The sequence below is a fragment of the Lichenostomus cassidix genome, chromosome 1, assembly GCF_008360975.1.
Source record: "Lichenostomus cassidix isolate B80296 chromosome 1, HeHo_3.0, whole genome shotgun sequence".
In the NCBI taxonomy this organism is placed as follows: domain Eukaryota; kingdom Metazoa; phylum Chordata; class Aves; order Passeriformes; family Meliphagidae; genus Lichenostomus; species Lichenostomus cassidix.
The window spans coordinates 82,243,955-82,268,636 of NC_139479.1; the positions used below are offsets into that span (position 1 = coordinate 82,243,955).

At 40.8% G+C, this 24,682-nt stretch overlaps 1 protein-coding gene across 5 annotated transcripts; it reads left to right on the forward strand.

The window, feature by feature from the left end:
• Positions 1-588: 588 nt before the first annotated feature.
• On the forward strand, positions 589-22,538 carry CCDC83 (coiled-coil domain containing 83). 5 transcript variants are annotated; one of them, XM_085066017.1, is made up of 12 exons: positions 589-674; positions 1,049-1,118; positions 5,003-5,121; positions 7,495-7,579; positions 10,827-10,998; positions 11,675-11,842; positions 14,618-14,709; positions 15,881-15,949; positions 18,542-18,663; positions 19,686-19,768; positions 21,142-21,296; positions 22,281-22,538. In XM_085066017.1, exons 3-12 carry the CDS (start codon positions 5,036-5,038, stop codon positions 22,467-22,469), a joined length of 1,221 nt encoding a protein of 406 aa, XP_084922143.1. In that variant the 5' UTR covers positions 589-674; positions 1,049-1,118; positions 5,003-5,035; the 3' UTR covers positions 22,470-22,538. The 5 variants fall into 5 exon arrangements, 4 of the variants coding, with proteins under 4 accessions (XP_084922143.1, XP_084922160.1, XP_084922133.1 ...); XR_014853399.1 differs by lacking the exons at positions 589-674; positions 1,049-1,118 and adding exons at positions 1,753-1,864; positions 21,745-21,845 and having other exon boundaries at positions 22,281-22,413; XM_085066034.1 differs by lacking the exon at positions 1,049-1,118 and having other exon boundaries at positions 611-674.
• The last annotated feature ends 2,144 nt before the right edge of the window (positions 22,539-24,682 follow it).

The following is a 24,682-nucleotide window of genomic DNA, read 5'->3' on the forward strand; positions in this document are numbered from 1 at the left end:
AAAGTTCTCCACATGCACAAAGGAAGGCAGAGGAACAATGGTGGGTGGAAGAGCTTGAGAGATACCCTGCCTGGCTGCCCCCAAGTCCACCACAGGAGCTTCCAGCCCATCAAAGGTCCGTCTCTTCACACATGAATGAGTGCAGAGGCAGGAGGGCAGGTGGGGAAGCTCAGTTGACCCACTCCCAGCCACAGCCCCCTCCCAGGGCATTCCTAGGGGAGCCCCAGTACCTTACAGACTGGGAGGATCACTGCCTGGAGGGGTGGGATGCAATATGGAATGCAAGGGGAGAGCATTTTCAGATTGCACAAGACATATTACAGGATATTCAGAGGGTGAGCCAAAGGTGTGGAAAGAAGGTGGTTTGGAGAGAAGTATGGGAAAACAGAGGGATAAGGGGATAAAAGGGGTAAAGGGGTCTGTTTGGTGTCCTTACCTGCCCATGTCCTGCATCTGCTGAGCATTGTCAGTCCTGTCTTCTATTAAACGCCATTTCTACCTTTTTATGTTTTTTTCCTTTTTAGGAGAGATGGGAATGACTCTGTATTCTGTATGTGTGTGTGTATGAATGTACAACTTCTGTCTCCTTGCTAGGTTATGTCACACTGGAGAAGCACATTCTCTGCCACCTTACCAACAGAAGGCATTCCTGCATTTCTTTATGTCTTTAAAAAGTAAGCCTTCAAAAATATTTTAACTTGTTCAGAATTTTTTAAAAAACATTACAGAAAATGTACACCAAAAGTGCAAACTGTTAAAGGAAGAGGTGTGGGTAATTTATATTACTCTGTGTGGTGCTCTCTGTGGTAACAAAAAGATTGACTTGAAAATAATGAGCATGAAAGAAATGGCTTCAAAGATCAAATGTGCATGACTAGGGCCTGATCATTTTCCTTCTGTTTTGCTCCCAAACTAAACAAATTTAAGTCCTGCTGCCACTCACCAGGGCATCTTTTAATTTACTCTCTCATGCAGCATTGCTAGAGATCTCTGCCTGTAGGACTAAGAGCATTTTGTCCTTACTTTAATGACTATGCCTTAATTACAGAGGCTGCCCTACTGTGGAAAACAGGACTTGTCAAAGGACAACACAGGGATGGCCAAACATTTTGAACAAAGTAAGTAAATGTGAATATTCAGCATGGAGAAAAGGCAGCTATAGGGAGACCTCATTGCAACCTTCCAGTCCTTAAAGGGAATGTATAAAAACAAGGCAGGAACAACTTATTTTTTTGCACAGGCAGATAGCTATGGGACAAAGGTGAATGGTTTTAAACTAAAAGAAGAGAGCCCAGAGAAGCTGTTGATGCCCCATTCCTAAAAGTGTTGAAGGCCAGGATGGATGGGACCCTGAGCAACAGGAACTAGTGGGTGACATCCCTGCCCATGGCAGGGAGACAGAACTAGATGATCTCTAAGGTCCCTTCCAACACAAGCCTTTCTATGATTCTGTGTTGCCCAAGAATTCGGACAACAGCACTTTAGTGGTTTCTGTGGTTGAGTATGGCTCCCAGGATTATGTGGCTCAGGCTCTGATACCCTAGGAAGGAGGCAAATGTACAGGCCGGCTGGGACATGCTAGCTCACATGCGGTGTGGGACTGTCCCAGCACGGGGCTGGGACATGCCTCTTTCTTGAAGAGAGCCGCGATTTCACTTCAGGATTTCAGCCTGGCACCGCGCTGGAGCGCAGTCCAGGCCGTCCCACCGGGTTTTCCTCTCGTAGCTGCCGTGTGCCGGGCAGAGGGCGCTGGCTGCCCGGTGGCTCCCAGCCCCGTCGCGATGGCGACCGGCGCGCTCAGGCCGGCCGTGCCCCGCGGGGAGCGCGGGAGGGCCGGGGCGGACACGGGGCGGACACGGCGGGGGTGCGGCACAGGGCCGGGCCCGGGGACCGTGAGGGGGAGCGGGGCGTGGGGGGTGGCAGGGCGAGGGGAGGGGAGGGGACGTGCCTCAGGGAGCTCTGCAGCGGTGGCGGGAGGCACGGGGTGACGGTGCCAGCGGGATTTGGTGGCTGCCGGCCTCGGTGAGGGGTGGCCCGGCTTTGTCTGAGGTCCTGCTGGTGAAGGGGGCTGGGAATACGCGCAAATACGTGCGGGAAGGGTTAGCCAGGGACGGATTGAGGGCAGAGGGGATTGTTAGCCTGCTTTGGGGACTGGGAAGGGTGTGACTGCACCCTGTTGCAGCGTGACTGAGATAATGGATCTGCCGTATTCTGCACCTGGGATGGGACAGCGCCGGGTGTGCCGACAGACGGGCAGCGAGAGGATGGCAGCCAGCTGAAAGGGACCCGGGGGTCCTGTTGATGGCGAGTTGAACATGAGCCAGCAGTGCCCTGGCAGCCAGGAGGGCCAGGCGTGGGGGGGCATCAGGCACAGCATGGCCAGCGGGCAAGGGAGGGGATTGTCCTGCTCTGCTCTGCTCTGCGGCAGCCTCACCTCCAGTGCTGGGGGCAGCTTTGGGTGCCACAAGAAAGACATTAAGCTGTTGGAGTGTCCAAAGGAGGGACACATGAGGATGGTGAAGAGTCTGGAGGGGAAGCTGTATGTGGAGCGGCTGAGGGCACTTGGTCTGTTCAGCCTGGAGGAGTCTGAGGGGAAACCTCAGTGCAGTTACAACTTCCTCATGAGGGGAATGGGAGAGGCTGGTACCAATCTGTCCTCTCTAGTAACCGGTCACAGAAGGGGATAGCCTGAAGCTGTGTCAGGGGAAGTTTACAGGTTTATGTTGACTATCAAGAGAAGGTTGTTCACCCATAGGGTGGTTGAGCACTGGAACAGGCTGCCCAGGGCAATGGTCACAGCACCAACCTGGCAGAGTTGGAGGCGTGTTTGGACATGCTTTCAGGCACATGGTGTGATTCTTGGAGTGTCCTGCGTAAGGCCAGGAGTTGGACTTGATGATACTTGTAGATCCCTTCCAACTCAGCCTATGCTGTGAGTCTATAATTGATGAGAACTAAGGGAGGCAGTGCAGCTGCTCGATATACGGTGGCAATTCTGTGAGTGGTGGTGCAGGTTTGGATGGCATTTGGATGGATAATGATTGATCTCATGCGAGTGGTGAGCTGCTGTACAGGTGGTTTCTGTAAAGAGAGTCTGGGAAGTCACAGTAGTTGGGTTGCAGTGTCACGAAACTGCCTGCTCTAAGGATGCAATGGCAGTGCAGTTATTGCTTGAAACAGTGCTGATAGTGATAATGGGGGTCAGTCAAGAGCCTCACAATTTTATTTGTTTGGAAGAAGAAACAGATCTTTCCTTCTGCAAAAGTTTTCCTATGGCTTTAAAATGTGCAGTCAATTCCCAGTCCCCTTAAATGTGTTCTACTCTCTCTCATGTGTGTGTATTTTGTATGGTTTGCAAAATCCAGCAAATCCTTTATTGTAGTATGTGGGTTTTTTATCTTGTACAGCTTGGAGGTTTTCTTGTTCCTCTCTGCTTGGGAAGAATTTCATAAATATATCACTGGAGCTCATCTGCGTCTGGAGTTAGAAAAAAAAAGGCCCTAAGCCTTTTCAAAATGCTACTGGTCAAAATTTTCAGTTTATATCCAGTCTTAAGCAGGGAATTTGATTATCCATTTAGTGAAAGGGACAGAAATAATTTAAAGGAAAACTTAGGGATTGCTCTAGTGATCTTCCATTTCTGAGGAAAATCAGTAAAATAAATGCTCAAGTGGAAATGGAATCAATACCAGTCCAGTTAATTCTGCACTGAAGAAGTATGATGGATTCTTTTTTACACTTAACAAGTGTATCCTGCACTTGTGCATTTGGGTTGGAAATTTCAAAGGGGTCTAGAAGGAGCAAAGTACCTAACTTCCTGCCTCAGTGAGATTATTTTCTTATTTCACTTGTTTGTTCAGGGTTTTTTCAAATCTCAGTCTTAAAACAGCCATGTCTTTAGGATTTTTGAAAGTTTCATGAAAAAATACTGTATTGAATTGGAAACTGCAAAGGTTGTGTGTGAAATTGGATAGAAAGTTATTTTGTATACAGAAAGCTGACATTGCCTTGCTTCAGGGTATAGTGAGTGTGGTGAGATGGCACAGGACAGTGTATGGATTACAGTGCATTTGTCAATAGCTGGTTTAACTTCATTCCCTTGATTTACAGGCTTGCTTACATGGCTCTTTACTGATTTTTTTTCCCTGTTTACTTGTGCTCATTTTAATAGGAAAAAGTGTCCAGCCTGCTGTGTTTAGTCACAGAACAAGTTTTTATCAATTTCAGCTATTATTGTAAAATTCAGAACTTAAATTCAGAGAAGCAATTTAATATGAAAACAGGTTATATATATTTCTACTCAGTAATAGAACATCCTGTATTATATAAGCTATTCTGGTTTGGGCATTTGATTATGTGACTGGTAAAAGTGAGGAAACTTTATAAGTGCCCTTTCTTGTGACTTTTTCATTTTGTATTATTTATATGCTACTAGTTCCATTACAGAACTATTCATTGCCAGTCCAGTTCTGAGGTTGGTAGATGTGCCAGCATGCCCAGGGAATACTGCTGAGATGCATATCCCTTCAGAAAGTGCTTTTTTTCCAACACTGACAATGAAAACTGGTATCAGAGTTGCAGTGAAAGGGAGATATTCATAGTGCTAGGAGAACAAGAGAGGGAAAGAGAGGCGTGTGAATGGGTGTACTTGATAAAACAAGCCTGATAAAGAAACAAAGGACTAGAAAAGGAACAACCACTGGCTTGATTTGCAAGAATGTAAAAGACGGGCTGCAGCAAGGGATGCAATAAGTAACTGGTGATAGAGATCACTGTATCCACTCGGGTATATGTTATATATATATATATATATGTATATATGTATTTCAGGTTGCCCCAAAAACATGGGCCCAGGTGCTATCCTGGGCAGGATTATTGCTGTCAAAAACCAAACTTGTTTATTTCAGAACTGTTACAAGCTTGTCACAAGTGACAAAAACCAGTGATCATACAATGTTTTCTGTGAATCATTCATCTATGTATTTTTTTCCTTCACTTCTAGCACAAGTAAAAAAAAATAAAAAAATAAAAAAAAATGGAAGAGAATAAGAAAAATAAGAAACCAGAAGAGCAAGCTCAAGAACCTGGATCAGAATTACCACGGGCCTTACTAGAATATGAGTAGGTTTAATATATTTTAACTTTTCACTCATGTGGAATATGTGAATGAAAGAAGCAGATAACAGAGACAACTTACCCAATTTAGAGCCTGAGCTGATAGTTTTGGGGTTTCAAGGCTATTTCAGAGAGATATGCTTTTTAAGCTATAGCTGTAAGAAAGCATTTAAATGGGTGAGAAATTTTATGCCATAAGGCTGTAAGTTGGGGTAAAAAATTATTAAAACCAAAAAAACCCCAACATTTTTCCTGTTAGTAGCAGGCTTTTGATCAGCATACGCTGAAGTTGCAATTTGACTGTATTTTTTAGGATTCCTTGGTGTTTGTAGAGGTTTCTTGTCACTAGCCAGAACCTTAAGACATACAGTTTGCTGTCTTCCTTGATTCAGCTGAGGGCAGAGCATAAAGTGTTTTATTTTGAAAGTAAGAGATAGGTAAATTAAAGGTCTCTTAAAATCAAATAGAGAAAAATAAGAGCTGAGGGGGAAATATCTGAAGCAGGTGCAAAATAGTCCAATTTATTTCATCTCCAGTGACTTGAGAAGATGATTAAAAGGAGGAGCAAGCTCCACAATTTTTATGAAAAAGACAGAAATTGAAATGGATAAACCTCAGGAACACCCAATATCCAACGATTATCAGCATTTAGGGAGCAAGGAGTAGTGCCTTGGTGTGGAAATGAAAAGTGGTGTAAGCAAACTGAAAAGGAGCCATGTGTAGTTATAGTGGGATCTATATGAGTTCACAGGGTTTGTGTGGGATTTTCTGTTTCATTTACAGAGAACAGAGTATAATTTTCCATAGTGAAACAGCCCAGATTTAGCTGAATCATATCACAAACAAATACCACCTGAAAAGGCAAAAACTAACTCATCTATTTTGTGAAGGAAAAAGGAAACTGTATTACTGGGCTGAGAAAAATACTGTACCACTTTTTGTTAAAATTGTTGTTAAGCATATTCAAATATCCAAGCAAATTACTCTTTACCACTTGCTCTCCCTTTCATCTGTAATCTATAACTTCTCTGTACCACTTGACTGAGTAAAGCAGGATAATTGTACAAGTGAATATCTGTCACATTCCACTTTAGGATTTATCAAGTGTATACTATTTATTTAACTTCTATTCCTGGGGTTTTTTTTATTTCCATACACTGAGGAATGGTCACTGCTCATAGGGAGTTTGTTATTTTGCATTTTCATTTAATTTCTGTTTCAGCATTTGTTAGGAACAACAATCTTACGATGTACTTTTGCTGTGGCCATGGCCATCATACCCCAGTATCTCTACTCTAGTCTCTAACTAATACCCTTGTACTTAACAGAAAACCTGGATACCTTAGAGCACACTGACACCAGAGGATGCAAATTTAGTAATCTGCAATTTCATGATTCAGTGATCCAGACTTAGCAAATTAGCCAGGAAAAAATTATAAGTAGCTTATAGCTTTATCTTATAAAATAGCTGAATGCAATAGGGAAGGGAAAAAACCCTGAAAACCACCAAAAAAAGCACCCCAAAGCCCCAAACTAAAAACTGAAGGAACAATAACTGTTAAAAGAATAAAAGACACTGTGATGATTGTAATACTTGCCCTTATTGTGCCATATGATGAATGAATTCTGGGAACAGGAGTACAGATTACAGAGAATTGTGCAAATAGACACTGTTTGCAGCTGAGCATTGCTCATTCTAGAAGAGAAAACACCAGAAAGAAATATCTATTTTACAGCTGTGGCAAAGAGAATGACAAGTAGTCTATGAAAATGGGAAATCAGTAAGCTAGTTCTTTGACAAAAATATGCAAATAGAACATATCACTTGGGCTGGAGTCCCTATTCCCTTAGTGCTTCTTAAAGGCTAACAAATTCTTGGTGTACAAATGTAGTTTATGAAGCTTGACAAACCACATTATCAGAAGAATTTAATCCCATTGAATTCTTCAGTTTGGAATTCATCTGACTTATGTCTGAGTGAGTAGCCTAGACTTTCTCTGTAGCTAGTCATGAGTAATATTTTCTAGGGCACAAATAATCTTGTCCTGAAAGTGACCTGTGTAACATGTCTGCTAAACCTCATGCAGAAGGAAAAACCAGCTCCAGCCTCTCAAGGGGCTGCACAGGAACAGTATAACCAGAGAGTCTGTTGCTCTCTAGGGATATGAAATACAACATGCAGCTAACATGCAGGCCCAGATGTATAGGGGAAATAATTTCTTTGTGTGTAGTAAGCAGACAGTGGTATCTACCTAAATGAGTCAAGCAATGTGATATGGAAATGAACATTTTGATAGTATTTACATCTAATCTAGTTTAAGTGGCATTCCTTTCTCTGATGTTTTTGTAAGAATGTATCTTTCTTTACTCTCTTCATAGAGTTGCAGCAAAAGAAGCGACAGTTGCACGGGTTTTGCTTCATCTGGAAGAACTGGAAGAAAAGATCAAAGAAGCTCCTAAAAGAGTAAGTGACTTTGCATCCTTCTCCCAACGGATTTTATTTGTGGTATTCTTACAGATTCAATTTTATTCTTTCCATTCTGATGCTACATACATTAAAACTAGTTATTGCAGTGAATTTGTTAGTCAATGAAACTAGAGATAGTGAGTCACTTTATGTGCTAAAAGTTAAAGTGTTACCTGAATTAAATGTGACATACAGCATAAATGTCCTAAATATAACATGTTAAAAAGAAGCTGCAGGAGTAGAACACTGCAGAATAGGACACAGCAGTAAGGTAAAGTGAGGTCAGTGAAAGTGCTTTCCAATGCACCAGAAATCCTCATAACCAACTACATATTTCATGGAATCACAGAATCATTAAGGATGGGAAAGACCTCTAAGATCGTGGAGTCCAGCTGTTTAACCCAGTGCCACCGTGTTTATCACTAAACCAGGTCCACAACTGCCACATCCACATGTATTTTGAATGCTTCCAGGGATAGTGATTCCACCACTTTCCTGGGCAACCTGTTTCAATGCCTGACCACCCTTTCAGTGAAGAAATTTTCGCTAATATCCAATGCATAGTGGGTATTATATTGTGCCTCCCATGGCACAACTTGAGGCTGCTTCCTCTTGTCCTGTCTCTTGTTATCTGGGAAAAGAGACTGACCTCCACCTCACTATAGCTTCCTTTCAGGCAGTTGTAGAGAGAGGTAAGATACCACCCAAGCCTGCTTTTCTCCAGACTAAACATCCCCAGCTTCCTCAGCTGCTCCATGTCAGACCTGTGCTCTAGTCCTTTTACCAGCTTTGTTGCCCTTTGGCATCTTCCTCTGCAGCAAGCACAGGACAGCAAGCCCCCTTCAGCAGGTACCTTTCCAGCAGTACATTCAGATATGCCTTTTAACCAGTTCTGCAAATATTCTTCAATATTTCAATGCATGAAAAATAAATGGTATAAATTTCATTTTTGTCATTAGTATTAGCAGATCTAATCAAGTAGTGAGATTTGCTGATTTTCTTTGAAGTATTTCTGAGGTAACAGAGTTGCAAAGGTTTCTGTGAGAACCTAGTTATGACTGCATACTCAGTTACAATAAAAACTGACTGAAGAAGAAAGACCATCTTGCTATTTGCTAGCTGCTATTTTTAGCACTGCTTGATGAAGACTCATTTTCTGATGGATTAAGAATTTTTTGGGGTAATTTTTGGAACAAGGTTGTGTAACTACTGATCTCACCTGACTGACACTTAAAGAATGGAATATATTACTATTACTATATACACTACTGTATATGAGCAGTATATAAACAGCCATAATATGGATAACACATAATCTGATAACTGTGAGCAGTGAACTTTGAAAGTAGATAACAGAGAGTTGCCTATTGAAATTAATTGAAATGGCTCAAAAATCCTTACTCTGGATCATGTTGCAGCCTGCACTTCGTAGCAGTGAAACATTAAAACAATGTCTCTCTGTCCTTCCCGTGCTGATGCTTGCCCTGCTTTTATAGGAATCCATCTGTTTAGCTTTCTGTGGTACTTCTTTCCGTCTTGAAGCCTGGATGGTGTTTCATTTGTGGCGTAACTAGCACTGGAAGTGGCATTTGCTCTTCTTTCTGCAGGCATCTGAAGGCTTTTATGATTATGGTTGGATCTCATGTCTCTTGTGGTTATACTGCTGGATTGGAGGGCAGTTTGACTGACTTCTTCAGGGGCACAGAGCAACAGCATAAGGGAGACCCCTGAGTGGATCTCCCCACTTTATGAATGGGTCTTCCCACTTTATTTGAGCATGTTACTGACAGCCAATGCCCTTGAAGGACTCACACTGACAGTTTACAGAATAAAGCTCTTTATTAACATAAGGTTGTGAGAGGTTAAGGTTTGATGATTGTCAGTGATAGTATCCCACTGCAAAAACATATTCTAAGCAATACACAGACAAACTCTACTCCCCAATGAAAGTATTCAGTGCCCACAGAGTGTGGTTCTTACCCAATAGGTGTCCCTACAGGGCAGAAGACAGGTTCAGCCTGTTAACTGATCACAGCAGTTACAATGGAGTCTTCCCAAACTTCTCCCCATTCCTAGCTTACTTTTATACTATTTGTTTATGTTTAGGTGGAGCTTGAGTGATTCTTGTCATACATCTTCTCTTCTCTCCCCTGGCCGACAGGCACTATGTGGTTTGTCAGCTACAGAATACCACTGAATTCCCCTCCCTGTGAGGATTTCTACACAGCCACAGCACCTCCACTCTGCTCCACCCTCAGTTCCGTCCCCCTTAACAGGGGCTATGGTTGCATATTGTAGGAAAATCATCATGGAATAGGTTCCGAGCATTCCAACTGCATTCCATTCAGAGAGTAGCAGCTGCATTTTACCCTGTAATTTCCATACCACTATAACTTCTGTTAGGATGTGAATATAACTTCCCAGTTTCCTCTAGTTTTACCTCCAGCCATCTTTCTACAGTTATTCCCCCAATTTGCTGCTAGTTCATTGTCTCTCTAGGACTCCTTCATATTTTAGATTGAGCAGGGTGCTTCAAGGTATGTGTGAAGTGCTATTTGTTTAATTTAATAATGTTTTGACAGTGCTTTGAGCCCCATTCTTTATTTCCTGATTAAGGATTCTGAGTGGTTTAGAGTTAATCCTAGAAGTGAGGAATGCTTGAGACTCCCTGTACTGCCTAGTAACTGTTAGTTTGCTCCTGTATGGTATCCTTTGGGAGCAAACATACACAATCAATTTTAAATAATCTGTGTGTCAATAGAGAGGGTCATGGTCAAGGGTTATGATCACAGCTGTGGAATCAGGAGGTATAACTGATTTCAGCTCTGACAAGACTCTTTGCTGTGGTTATATGCAAGTGACCTGATTGTCTCAGCATATTTCTATATGAAGATGGTACATTCTTATGAAGAATGTTGACATGAAGCAAATAGCTTCTATATATAAATACTGTTATGAAATTATCCCCAAGCAGCTTGCTTTCCAGGAAATGGAAGAATATTGGTGTGCTGTACCAAGTACAGTGGTCATTTGTCTCTCATTTCCTTCCAGTGGTCTTGAAGTTACTGAGGAAACGTCTGAACCTTGCAAACTCTTCTTTCTGCTCTGTCCTTTCAGAATATGAAGAATAGGTGTTTAGCTGGGTGTTCTTATCTGGCATGAGGCCAGATTTTACTTTTGTTACTTAAGTTTGTCACTTTGAAAACATTTAATATGAGCTGTGTCTGCTGTTGTTCTTTCTTAGAATGTTGTTCTGAAGGAAGAACAGAAGCTGGTTATCAGCCGCTTAGTAAGACAAATAGAAGAAAAGGAGAATAAACGAGAGGAGAATAAGGAGGTCGTAACCAGGGATGATGTGGAAGAGTTACTCAAATCAGTTTTTCAGTTTGTGAAGGACAAAGAACTACTTCTTCAAGGTATGTTGTGAGTTGGGGAAGTGTGGTTTGCAATTTACACACTTGGGATTGAGTACTTGTTGTTTTGCAATTTAAATAGAGATTGAGCTTCCTTTTTGTATAAAAAGCATAAAAATTTTCCTCCCCAAAAATTGGGCTCTCTCAATTTAAGTATGAGATTCTGAAGAACTTTTAAGTCAATCTGTCCTTTCCAAGTGATGTATAGTATTGTGCATGCACAGAGGCTTCCTCTTTTTTGAAACTCATGGTAGCCCTAAGCACTGGCTCCACTGAAGATTAAAAATAAAATTACTGGTGGTAAGAAAAATGACCAGTTTTGACTGTTGAAAATTCTGGCTGCCTTCCCTGTGATTCTTTGTGGGAGACATGTGTGTCCTTGTGTATAACATTTTGGTGAGAACTGTTGTCTCCCCTGGGAAGAATAAGATCAAGCTGTTTTCAGCAATGATGGTGGCCCTTGACATTATGTGAGGCCATCAGGTTGTAATGTATTGTAATGTGGAAGAGTCCCCCTCCCTTCTCCATTCCCTGTGAAAGCACCTTTCTTTAAGAATTTGAATTATCATTGTAAGACTTCATTGTAACAATTATCACAATTCTTACAATTATCGTTGTAAGAATTATCATTTCAAGAGCTCAGTAATGAGCTTGTCTTTTGACATTCCTATTTTAACAGATCTGCGCTCCCAAATTGAAGCAACTAAGAAAATAATTGCAGAAAAGCAGCGTGAGAGAGATTATTGGTTGGAGTACAAAAATGTTGGAAGTAAAATACACGCTGAGAGGATCAGCAGTCTGGAAAAAGACATTGCAGAAATTGTATGTGAACTTGAAAAAACTGCAGGTCAGTTTACAGCTAGTGTAATGCAAGTCTGACAGGGTCTTTGCATATTGCTTGCAGGAATAAAATGATAAAATTAATTTTAGGTGAAGCTCCAGTAACTTGTATCAACTTTTCTAGTAATTTGCATTAACTTTTCTAAGTGCACCTGAGATGGGCTGCATAATCCTGAAAAATGTAAGGACTCCTCCTTCCCTCTCTCCTTCCCTCGCTCCTTCTCTCCATAAAGTTCCTTTATTAAAGAAATTGATAAAGTTTACAGAAATGATGACACTTCAAGAAACTGATAAGCTTGTCCTTTGATGGTTTTCTTGTAAAATACAGGCAACCTGTTTTTAAAAATTTTACAGTGAAGGACAGAGGTTTTTTGTAAAAATAAGTCTATGCATATTTAGGTCACCTATACACAGGGCTCCCTTAGCAGTCATACTTGAAAATGTTGACTCTGCTGCTGTTACTTCTCATCATCTACAAGCACTTCACATATTGAAAACTCCTTTGACAGGAGAGTAGCATGAGCTCATTCTTGGAACAGCCCTTTCTATGGAGCACACTGGTTTACATGCAGGACTAGAGGGAGCTCTTTAGCCAGTGGTCTGGACCTTTCCTCCTAGTGACACAGTGTGAGACCCTGCAAAACTGCCAGTACAGACATAGACACATACTGGGAACTGTTTCAGTACTGTCAGCAGTGGAATTCATTTGAGAGCTTATATATTGTGGTGCTGAGTGCTTTACAAAGATTTCTTTATTACTGCATTATTTTTAAATAATTTAAATATTTTGCTGTTACATAACCCATGTTTCCAACCGGAGAAGGATGTCCTGGTTTTCTTTCTTTATGTCCCTCTCAGTATGCGTGACCACAGCCAAGCAGCTGGTAGTAACAGGCAGTGACACTGCTCTAAGGGTCCCTGTATATTCTGTGCCAGCCATTACCAGGCATCAACTACTGTGGATAGCCAGCCAGCTATCTTTTTGTCTCTCAAAACATATTTTACCATGACTAAGATCTGCCTAGTGATTTCTACATTTCTAGATAGCTTATCAGATATCTATCACTGTATTCAGAAGTTTTTTTTTTTCCATTATATATTTTCCATGTTCTTAATTGATTTAAAACTTTGCTATATAGCTGCTGAAATATGAAATGAAAAAGAGAATGGGCTTTTATATAGAATGCCAGTAGGAACATGCAGTCTGACCTCCTGCATGTCACAGGATACAGAGTCAAAAATCCGTGGTCCAACAGAAGTGTATCTTTTGAAAGACATGTTACAGTGGTACATATATAAGTGGCCTATGTGACATACTACAAAGTGATGCTGCCAGTACTGGATGTTCAGTATACCATTTTGTTAAACTCCCTAAAACTGAACCTAGAAACTGTCTGGGGAGTACAGCCTTCCAGCAGGAATCTAACAGGCTTTCAGAGCAAGGCAGCAACAAAATGGGCTTGTTCACACCTTGGATGTGTAACAGGCTTAGAGAATAAGCATAGGTGAACAGGCTTCTGTCTCTGTGGGTACCACTGAAGGGCTTGACACTGTCACAGTTCATGTTGTCTGGTAGAGACATTTTAAACAAAACAGCTGGACATGAGAGGAAGCAAATGAGAGCCACACGTTAAGGTGATGTGTGGGGGAAAAAAAACAGTGTTGCAGTGAGAGGATTAGGGAAAATAGACTCCTTAGGAACTCTTCAGACATACAGTTTCCCCTTTTTTTCATTCTCCCAGTACAACTGAGGTTATGTAGCTATCTGAAACAACAAAACAATAAATTAATTATAGAATGGAAGTACTTCCATTTCATTCTGCCAAGTCTAGATGGTGAAATTCAGCTTCCACAGTGTTAAATTAATAACTAATGCACAACTAATGCACCTTTCATATTTGACTGCCTTTGACTCCACAGTGCATCCATGAGCAGATACTCATTTACAGCCAGATCAGAAATAGGCTGTCTGCAACACAAGTGCAGAGAAAGACTGAATTTCAAGCCTTTGGAACAAGTATGCAGTGCCTTCCTTCAAAGAAAATTACTACAATCTCATTAATACATTCAAAAGGAGGAAATATCAGGCAGAAGTGGGCTATTTAGAAGAGAAAAAAAGAACTAAAGGGAAGAATGAAATCATTAAATAGCAAGTGACAAGAGCATTAAGCCAAATACATTCAGTTTGATGTAAGACACACTTTCTAAATAATGACCACAAGTAATGACAGAAGCAAATCTTGTGGCAGTTGCTACATTCTCCATTTTGCCCTGTTTTCAAATTAGAACCTTAGAGTCTTAGGTAAGTCAGAAAATTTATTAGGCTCTTTATAATAACTATCTGAAAAAATGTCATGTGGATAAGATTATCTAATATGCTTCTATATCTAAAAAATAATTTTTCTAAGCAAATTTCTCATACAGCTCCAGGAGCTCTGCTATTGATAGAGACAAAATTCCATGTTAAAATGCCAATATTTTAGCAGAGAATTGCTTAGCTCACTGCTCTGTTAGCAGTGAATTGCTCAGCTGCTGCAGTTGTCAACAGAAATGTGTAAGGCACTTCCAATTTCTAGTTCTGTAGTTAACACTATTGTTCTTTGGGTTTAGGAGGACAATTTCTGTGGAGAAGGATATTTGAATCCTTTTCTGTGCAGCATCTATGCATGTGACACTTGCTGATGAGTTCCAGTTTAGTAACAACGTCAGTTATTGATCTGTTATCAGCAAAAATTGATGTCAAATAATAATTTCTGATTTCCCTGCTTTTTTTGTTTTGAAGAACATTATAGAGAAGCTTTGAAGGTAGTGAAAGAAGAAAATGAGAGGCGGTTTGACAGGCATATGAAGTTTCTCAGTGAAGAGGCCCTTAAGGTATTTTTTCTGCTTTTTTTAAAACTGCCAACTGCATTACAGTTGGGATAAGTGTACTCTGCATTATTAATTACTTTGACTCACATTAAGACTTCAAACTTTTCTAATAAATTGAGAGTGAAATAAGCTGTAAATCTTGGTACACATGGAATTGGTTGTTGCTATACATGCATGTACCTTTTTTTCTTTCCTTCAGAATAACAATGGGTAGATGTGAGGGCATTTTATAAACAAGGCATGGGAAACTGGGGCACCATGCACTGACAAGGCTTGTTCAAGTACATGTTGCTTTTGCCATGGCCTTGATTTTGATACTTGCACAGACTTCAAAAGACAGTAACACACAAAGAGATTGCATGAAAATACCCATCCATTTGAAAAAAGAAATTTCACTATACTTGTAAAGTACAGTATTTTTAAAATACCAAACACTGCAGTCTCAGGAAAATGTAGGTTTATTGACACTTTTTTTTTTTTGTCATCTCTGCCAGCTCTGATTTGAAAACATGATTGACAAATAGCTCTAGTGACAACTTTTCATTTTCACAAAATGCAAAGCATACTTCAGTACAAATCACTAGGCTCATTAGGTGTTTAAATTCTCTGACTTCAGTGCTGGAATTTCCAGCAAACATATTATGTGTCAACATAATCCAAAGGACTGTGTTTATGGTGAGCTACAGGGGCATCTGCCCTCCCAGTTCTTCCTTTCCACTGTACTGACATCAGTAATTAAATTGTAGCCTTGGCTCATTAGCACAGACCTCTACATGTTTAGGTCACTTGTAGTTCAGTACTGCCTCATTTGGGATTTTACTTGAGGGTCTTAATAGCTGAAGGTTTGATTTTCTGAAGATTTGAGAAGCACTGAGAACATAAAAGAATCTGTTAGGCAAAAAAGGGAAATGTTCTATTTTAATATGGGAAATCAGAAATCAAAAAATACTGGTAAATTGCTTGATATATAATCTGCTCTAGGCAGGATGATGGAGGAGAAACATCTGGCCTTGTGAACTAAATCCCCTTGTAATCCCTCAGGGGATGCTACAGTCTGTTGTGTGGATGTTTCTTAATTATTTCCTGCTAAAGAGCAGAAGGTTCTTCTTTATAGTATGCAGGGCTGTCAAAGTTCTGCTCTCAGATGAGATGATCTTGAATTGTGTTTCCTCAGAGTGCTGTGGGATACTTAGACAAAAACTGTCGCAGAGAGATTGAAGAGAATGAGTGGCTGAAAGAAGAGGTAAGAGGATCACTTGCTTACAGTTTATCATGGGAGTTCATGTTTGAAATACTGTGGCCTACAGTCAGAACTGTTTCCAGTCATGGGCCTCGGGAGACTTCTGTTGGCAAAGGAGAGCAATTTTCCAGTAATTAATCTGTAATCCTGAGCAGCAAATAGTGCAATGTGGTGAATAAAGGTAAGAGGTGAACATCTGCTTTCACAAGTGGAGAACCCCCTTTCCTGCCCAAGGAGTTACATGAAGGACTACAATGTTCCATACAATTAAGTATTTATATCTGTGGAGTTTGGGATACTATGTAGCATAAAGGATCAACCAGGTAAGTAGCTGAAGAAGAGAGGTTTGAATTACATTAAAGTTCCAATGCTGCTGTATTGAAAGAAAATGGATATGGATGTTGGAAACACGTCCTGAGAAATTACTTGAGACAACTTTAAATGGAAGGTAATAAAGAAACCATTGGGACTATACACTGAAGGGAGGAAAATCAAAATCATATATAGTTGTTAATTAATTGCTTGGTAGCTTTTATACTGTCCTTTAATGGCATTTAAGAGCTATGTATTACATAGCTGTAATTTTCTTATCAAGAAATAATTATTGTGAGCCAGATTTAGGAAACTAATTTTTTCCATGGTGAAAGTTTGATTGTATTTATTCCAATCAAGATATATTCTTTGTTTCTATCAAAGCTAAGCATGAGACTGGTGGCTGAAATGCCCTTCTTCCCTTTTACAGCCTCGCAGTTGAGAACTGAGCTAAATTTTTTGGGAAGTTAATAAATGAACTTCTTATTTTTCCATGCCACATCAACAAACCTGGCAGAGGTTTCTCCATTTTACTTACTAGTTTAAGGTACTTGCCAATAAGCAGGGACACAGCTTTCCTTCTTCCCCTTAATGAGCTCTGAGCATGCATCTTTAACTTTCCAGGGAGGGTGTCCAAACCACAGCTTCTGAAGCAATGAGAGTAGGGAAAAGAAATGGGGAAGGATTAATGTTTTATTCTGTATAAACAAACAGGAGCTCAAATCTATACATCCTATCACTGAATGAGTATGAATTCTCTTCCCATCTCCTGTCTCACTGAACACTTACAATTTTTACACACATTAGCAGTGCCAACAAGAGACTGCTTTGGAGTACTCTTATGTCCTGACAGGCCCGCACCTCAGAGCTGAGGGATTTGGATTTCTTTCCTCCCAACTAGAAGTTTCCTATGTTATGAATTACTTTCCTGTGTTGCTACTTTCCTATGTTATGAATTAGTGCTTTGAATTTTGGGGGAAAACAAAACTATTATCACTAACTTCTCCAGTGCTCTGAATTCACCCATTCATTTTCTCTGCTTTTCTTACATGGATGAAATATTTTCTCTCAGACTAATGTTTATGTGTAGCTGACAGACTCTTTCAGTATTTCCTTTGGGGGAGATAAACCAAAAATTTTAGTTTTGTCTCAGTTCAAAATTTTTTTTGGTGGGTTTTTTTCAGTTTGGCCGCTGAACTGAAAAATGGCTTACCAAAATAGCCCTAGATTAGTTACCTCCAAATTTAAACAGATTTGGAGACTTCAGTCACATTTTTCCATGATTACTGTGTCACACCAAGATGGTGCAAAGCTGCATCACCTCACTGTGCCAAGCCACATCCTGTTACTGGTTAATGTCCAATCATTTTTCACCTTTTTAATCCTTGGGAAAAGTTGGAACTAGTTTTAACTACACATTTGGATGATTATGTCTGGGTTAATTTTGCTTTGATGAGAATGGACCCTTTCAGATCACTGGGTACTGCTCTTAAACATGTTCATATGGCTAAGTTTTCTGGGAAAGTGTCTTTCCCATAGTACATACCCATCCCCAGTAAAGGGGGTAAGAACTTGCTTGTACTGAGTAACTGGCATCCTTTGGTCAGTATAACTCCACAGGGACATGGGGCAATTACCAGTGTGAAAGCAGGTAGTACCTGGGGCTTAGCCAATGTCATAGAACCATAGAACATCCTGAGTTGGAAAGGACCCACAAGGATCCTGGAGTCCAACTCCCTGCAAAGCCCCAGCAATCCCACCGTGTGCCTGAGGGTGTTACCCACATGCTCCTTGAGCTCTCTCAGCCTTGGGGCTGTGACCATTTCCCTGGGGAGCCTGTTCCCAACCACCCTCTGGGGGAAAAGATGTCGTGGTAACTTGGACTGAAAACTTTGTTAATTCTGGGTAAGAAAGTTTTGTGTATAAGAAGGAATTAGAAAAACAACACTTGCTGAGCAAGACCCTGAATTTAAGTGGGCAAAGAAGCTTTTCCTCCCTCAAAACTCTGATGTGAAAGCAAAAAAGAAAAATCCAGAGCTGTCTAGCTGACCTGTTTGACTACATGAGAAGGTTTTGCTGTCAGGGTTGATAGCCCGAATGTGTGGCTGTGACAGTAAAAGGTGTGAAAGAACCAGAGAGACCTTCCCTTTGTTTCCCCACCAAATGTGCAGTCTTGCTGATACAGCTGCATTCTTTCTAGGTATATGCTGGTAAGGTAGTTGCTATGAAAACTTTCCAAAATTCTAAGACTTTCTTTTTGTTAATTTCTCTAATTGTCAAAAGGTTAAGATCTACCGAAAGGCAGAAAGTGATTTGAGAGCTTCTGTCCAGCTTCTGGAAGAAGAAAACGTCAATTTAGTGGCAAAACTGATTGATATCAAACTTCAGCATCTGGGAATGCAGGGGTAAAAGAATGTTTTTATGGACTCAAAAGTAATTTTTTTTTAAAGATAATGTTCTTGTCTGCCTCTAGAGCTATTTGGAGTCTCCCACATCAAAGCCAAGGTAGTTTCCTAGTTGAGGGAAGACAGGATTTGACCAAGTATATGTGGGAGCAGTATCTCTGAAGGATGACAGTAACATTGTGACTTCCCAAATAGAAAATTTGAGGGAAGGAACTGGATTCTTAATTAATCTATTAAGACCTAGCGCCACTCGTTTTGTATCACTGGGGCTTGGCAGTAGTTTCTTTGTGTCGCAATTAGATGGTCTCAGCCCTAGCCTTTCAGACTAAGTGCTGAAGAATAGATTTTTCCTTTACTGTTGGCAAAATGTCTAAGGATCTGAAGATTAATATGCATATACAGGGGGCTTTGCAATCTTGAGTGAAACAAATGACCTGGCACTGGGTAAGGAAGAGACCTTAGGAAATGTCTGTCTGCAGAGGTGTCTGTAGTATTAGCTTCTTCTGTATTGAGATGATTTTTTTTTCCTAGAGAAAGATTAATTTAGCTACAAATGTCAACACGAAGGGTATCAAAAGCACAGTGCAACAATGTGAGAGATCCATCTTCATTTTCCAGTCCCAGCTCAGTGAATTTAGCCATATTGCATAAAAAGTTCCAAGTCTTCAGAAGTGACCATTTTTCTCTCCTTTCCAAACTTTGGATTTCTTTTAAGTGAGAGCTGCCAGCTGTGGTTTGAATCTTGGACAGACTGGAGACTATAACATTTGTTTTCTTTTAGTCTCATGGACATAGTTGAACTTAGGCACTAAGAATAAAAAAGAGCAGCTTTTTATCCACTAAGCTACCTGGCTGCCTCCATTGCATTTTTAAACCATTGCGCTATGCTGCCTTTGTGGTTAAGCAGCAATGGCTCTCAGAAAGGGTGGCCTCCCCATCACCCCAAAACACTGCACAGGACAGTTTAGAGAGAAAATTCAGACTCCTAATATGGGTTTCACTTCATCTTTTTTACTCCATAGGCATTTGTTTCTTAAAAAGGGAGACGGCTTGCAAGAAGAACTTCCTAAGGATGAAATGAAAATGGGGAAAAGAGAATATGCAGGTAATGCACATGCCAGCAGCTTGTAAGAACTGCTAAGTTTATGAACATTTACAGACTTTTTATTTCTGAAGTTTTTTTTAAAACTACCTGTTTGACATGGTGAACACCTTATTTCCCCCTTGATGGCAGCCTCCACAGCAATGATGGATTGTAATTTGCATAAGGAGACAAAATCACAATCTACATGTAATACAGTTTTTAAATTGAAATTGGTTTTAGACTGTGGAATATAATTACTCATCTAGAGCTAGCCAGGAATGCAGTTTACAGGACTGGCCATCTTTTATGAAGATATGATTCATATCTGAATCAGTTCTTTACTGATCTATATCATAACTTCATTATATCTTGTCCCTGAGAGGACACTTTTAAACTCATGTTAGCTTTCACTTTAGGTGTACATGCACTTTGCAGTCATTCAGCTGATACACCAGAGTTAAATTATTAATAAATCCCTAATAAGAGCAGATGAAGCTACGTGTAACTCAGCCTGAACTGAAAATCTTGGTAAGCAGTGCTGAATTTTGGGCTGACTCTCCACCTATTCTGGTAGCTGTGCCCAGGAAAAGGATATAGTGTTAGGCAAGAAGGAGCATGTGAGTGTGCTTACCTGTTTAGGACAGTCTCTGTGGATTCCTCAGTATCACAAGTTTCATTTGACATTTTTGTGTGAGTAGAAGAAAGAGGATGGAAAAAAGTACAAAGTCAAAGAAACCATCAGGCACCAGCAAACATGTTGACAAAGACTTCTTAAATACACATTTACTTTGAAAACCTTTGCTAGAATTTTGTAATAGTTACCTGGAGGAGAAGGCTTTGTTCCAATAAGCTGGATCACTGTCCCAGGCAAACCTGTAATTTGGCAGTCCATGTCCAGAATCCTCTGTCATCCTGAGAATAATTCAACTGCAGATGTGATCTCTTTAAGGGAGTTATAAATAGACTAACTTGTTTTAGGAACTTGTATTTATGTACCTATAGATACACATACGTGGATACAGAAAACGTTTATACTTGCTTTTGCTGTCTTTCTTATTCTTTTTAACTATTCAGGGCTCTACAGGATTTAAGTTGAACTCATACAAGCTCATTTTGTTCCTTGTTCCCTCCCACAGACCCATTAGTTCTAACTTACAATCAATTTCAGTCCTCGGGTCTTGCCCAGAAATTGTGAACAAAAAACACATTAAAAAATCCCAAGGAAAATGAACATTTGGCTTGAATTGCCAATTTAAAATCCTACCAAGCTCTTCTTTGCATTGCACAGGCTAAGCCATATTAAAAGTTGCAGGCAATGCTCATACCAGGTACTGATGCTGACTTCCATAAGGCTTGACAATTACATACACATTATTTTTCTTCTCTTTAAAAAGCAAAGACAGATGGAAAGAGCCTCAGAAGTGCCTTTTCAAAGATTCAGTCTAAAACAGATAATGAGCAGCCTCAAGACAGTGATGAAGAGCTGCTGAAAAAATTCTTCAGTCCACCTCTGGACAGCCTGGTGGATGCAGAGGAAGAAGATTTCCAGGTATGAATTAAAGTTATCAGATCTTTCACTGACACAAACATCTTTCAGAGTGGAACATGAGCTCCTGTTGGGACCATTCTATCTCATGGTGTTATGGCATCCAGTGTCTTTTACCTAGTGTGTAATTCAGATGCTTGATCATAGTCCTCTGGTGCTGTTTGGGACAGTTAGGTCACTCCATGTCACTCAGGCCAAGAGAGCAGGTTCTGTGTCCTGCAGGCCAGCCTCACATGGATGTTTTGCATGCCTTCAGGCATCTCTGATACCATGAGATGCATGTTTTGGCAATTGAATGGTGTCCTAGCAATCATCCCATGGAATGTCAGGATGAATTCCCCCTGGAAGGAATTCTGAATGTCACCTAATGAGAGATTTGTTTGCTTGGATAATTGGTCCTTTAGAATCTGTGTTGCACAGTAGCATTGAAGGATCAACATTCCTTCAACAGAAAGCCAGGATGAAGGTGTTCCTGGGTGCAAACTACAGGGATTGAGAAAACAGTGCACATTGGCCTTTCCTGTAGCTGATGGGCTCTAACCCAGCAGAAAGGTTCCTTTTCTTTCTCCTGCTGAATTTGTGTTCTGTTGGGTTAGTCAACCAAGTTGACTCAGAGGTTTGGAGAAGACCAGATCCAGTGCAGATGTGGCAGAAGCACATGGCTGGGTTTAGACCTCTCTCTTTTTGGCAGGAGCAAGCTGTTGGATTAGTTTAATTCTTCTCACAGAACTGAATTTGAGATTAGAATTTGCTTTATAGGGAAGGTGACATTGCTGAAAACACACAGGAGAAGAAGATGGCAACAGAGCTGTAACCTCCTAAGATGAGCTGGCTTGCAAAAGAAGCCCATTATTAGTGACATTATCAAACACAACCCCAGGGCACCATCTCTACAGTTGCTTTAAAAAGAAAAGGTGCTTGCATTTTGTTTGAAGAATGGTTGCTTTCCTATGAAATTTCTATGGAGTAATATTTTTTCTTCTTCAGGCATACTCAAAACTGGGACCTCTGAAGAGAAGGCTGTATGTAGTTGGAAAAGCCGTGCCTATTTGTAAGGAACCAGAAGAAACGCCAAGCAGGAGCCACGGGGAAGATGACACTGTCGGTAAATCAGATGGGCATATCACAGCTAAGATGATCAAGGCCTTATTTAAGGAAAATGTTGATGAAAACTAGACAAGCTGTGCTGTTGACACAGAGATGTAACATTCTCAGTTCATTAAATATTTGCTCTCTTCTGTGTGGCATGGGGCTTTGAGGAAACTATTTTAGAGTGCCTGAATCATGATTATAAGTTTCATGAGAGGTATGTCTGTGTGCAGAGGCTAATTGAAAGGTTCCTTTCCTTACCACTGAGAGAGGTCTTGTGCACTTTTTGGGGTACTCAGTCCACATAGTAGCACATATATATCAACTAAAAGATCCAAGCTAATATTTAGTTTGTGTGGTCTCCACTTGCAGACTGTCAGATGTGGAATTCCCTCTTGATCAGACACTGAATGGGTAAATTAAGGCTGCCATGAAACACAGTACTGTTACAAAATACTTAATACTCTGCTAAAGCAGAATTAATTTCTGCAAGCATAATTCAACTGTTGCTACAAATTGAGTGTTTGAATGCATTTTATCTGTGTCCATAAGACCCCTACTTAAATACATTGAAATATACATAAAATAATGTTAAAAATTAAAGCCAGCATAAAAATTCCTAAAGTCTTAAATATTTTGTTTGTTTAGAATTGGCCAAATATATTTTGTAAGCCCATATCACTGGTTTGTGGCTGGTCTCTATGAACATGTGCATTAGTGCATTGATGCAGTGGGGGAGTTTCCCTCTGGACACCCTCTCAGCAGCACACAACAGTTCCTTCCCACATGTAGGCTCTGGTCCATGCATTTCCTCATTAGAAACTTGTGAAAGCATTGAATAATCTGACTTAAATCCTTGACAGGTTAATCAGCTGTTTGGAATAAAGCTTTTTTAAAAACTTTTATTTTAAACAACCTGTATCTCTGTGCAGTATTTCAGCATATCTGTACTTCAGTGCAAACACTTTTGGTTTTCCAAGCACGCTGAGCTGTTCCTGCCCAGCAGGTGTCTCCGTGGGCTGCAGGTGAGTCCCACTGTTCTCTGGGCTCCACTGACCAAGCTCCTCCGAAGCTGGGATCACAAGCAGACAGGTAAAGGTGGCAGACTGCACCTCAAACTCTCACTTGCTCTACTATGTGTTGAACACTAAAGTGAGTTTGGATGGGCTCCTGCTGTAACCCAGTGGAGTTACAGCAAAGGCTGAGGTGACTCTTATCCCTCTGGTGTCCAGGGAACAGGGATCTGCACTTGGGCAGCTCCTGCTGTGTCTGCAGCCCAACAGAAGCCTCCCCTCAGCTCCCCTGCCTTGCTTTGAGTGCAGCACAAGGCCCATGAAATGGCTGACTTGAAAGAGAGATTAGTTCTGCTCAGTGATTAGTTTAGCTTCTGCTTTAGATGCAGAATTAGAATGTAGCTTAACGCTGAATGGCCTTTCTGTTAAAGAAAGGCCTCTCCTTCCCACCACTCCCCAAAGGGGATTTACATTTTCTAGTGGTGTAAATGTAGGGCCCATCTCTAGGCTTCTCTTGCCTTATGCCCATAAAGTATAACACCATGTGCAGGACATATGGCAGGACAACATCAACCTACACCTTGGAAAAAGGAACCTTTGCCTCCTCCAGTCAGTTTAGCCTTTTCCCATAACTGCCTGTGTGGGTGAGAGGGAGTTAAAAAGAAATCCCAAATATGCTAATTAAGGTACAAGCCACAGGCAGCCTGCACAAGCCACAAGCAAGAGCCTGCAGCAAAACATATTTAGTGAAGTGTCCCAAATCCCCTTGATTTCTATAGGATTAGCGTTAAGGCCACTGTGAGGCTTTCATATGGAGAAAGCTGGGTCTTCAGCCCAAGGCATCTGGATTTGATAAATTTGTTACTGGCAAAATCTCTCAGAAATGAGCAGCATGTTGTAAAACAGGGGCCTGACCAGTTCACTTTCTGGCAGCACAGCCACTACTTCCAAGCCCCACTTGCAGTTCACTACTCCAGTTAGGAGCAAACTTACTGGAGTCACCCTTGCATTCCCAGTGTTATGAAAAACCTTTTCTTTACTATGTTTTTATTGCACGAGACAACTCTAGGACACAAGAAAGGGTCCAGGTGTCTCCACAACTATAATCCAAGCTAAGCTTCAGTTGAGCTGGAGTTATGTATTTAACTAGGACATAGCTATAAGAAACGGGCAGCTTCAACAGGAAGAAAAAACCAACAAGTATTCCTTGGAATTCAAAGTTAAAGACATACATGCATCACTCAAGTTGCGTGGAAGTAAAAGCTCTTTTAATAGAACTGAGGTCCA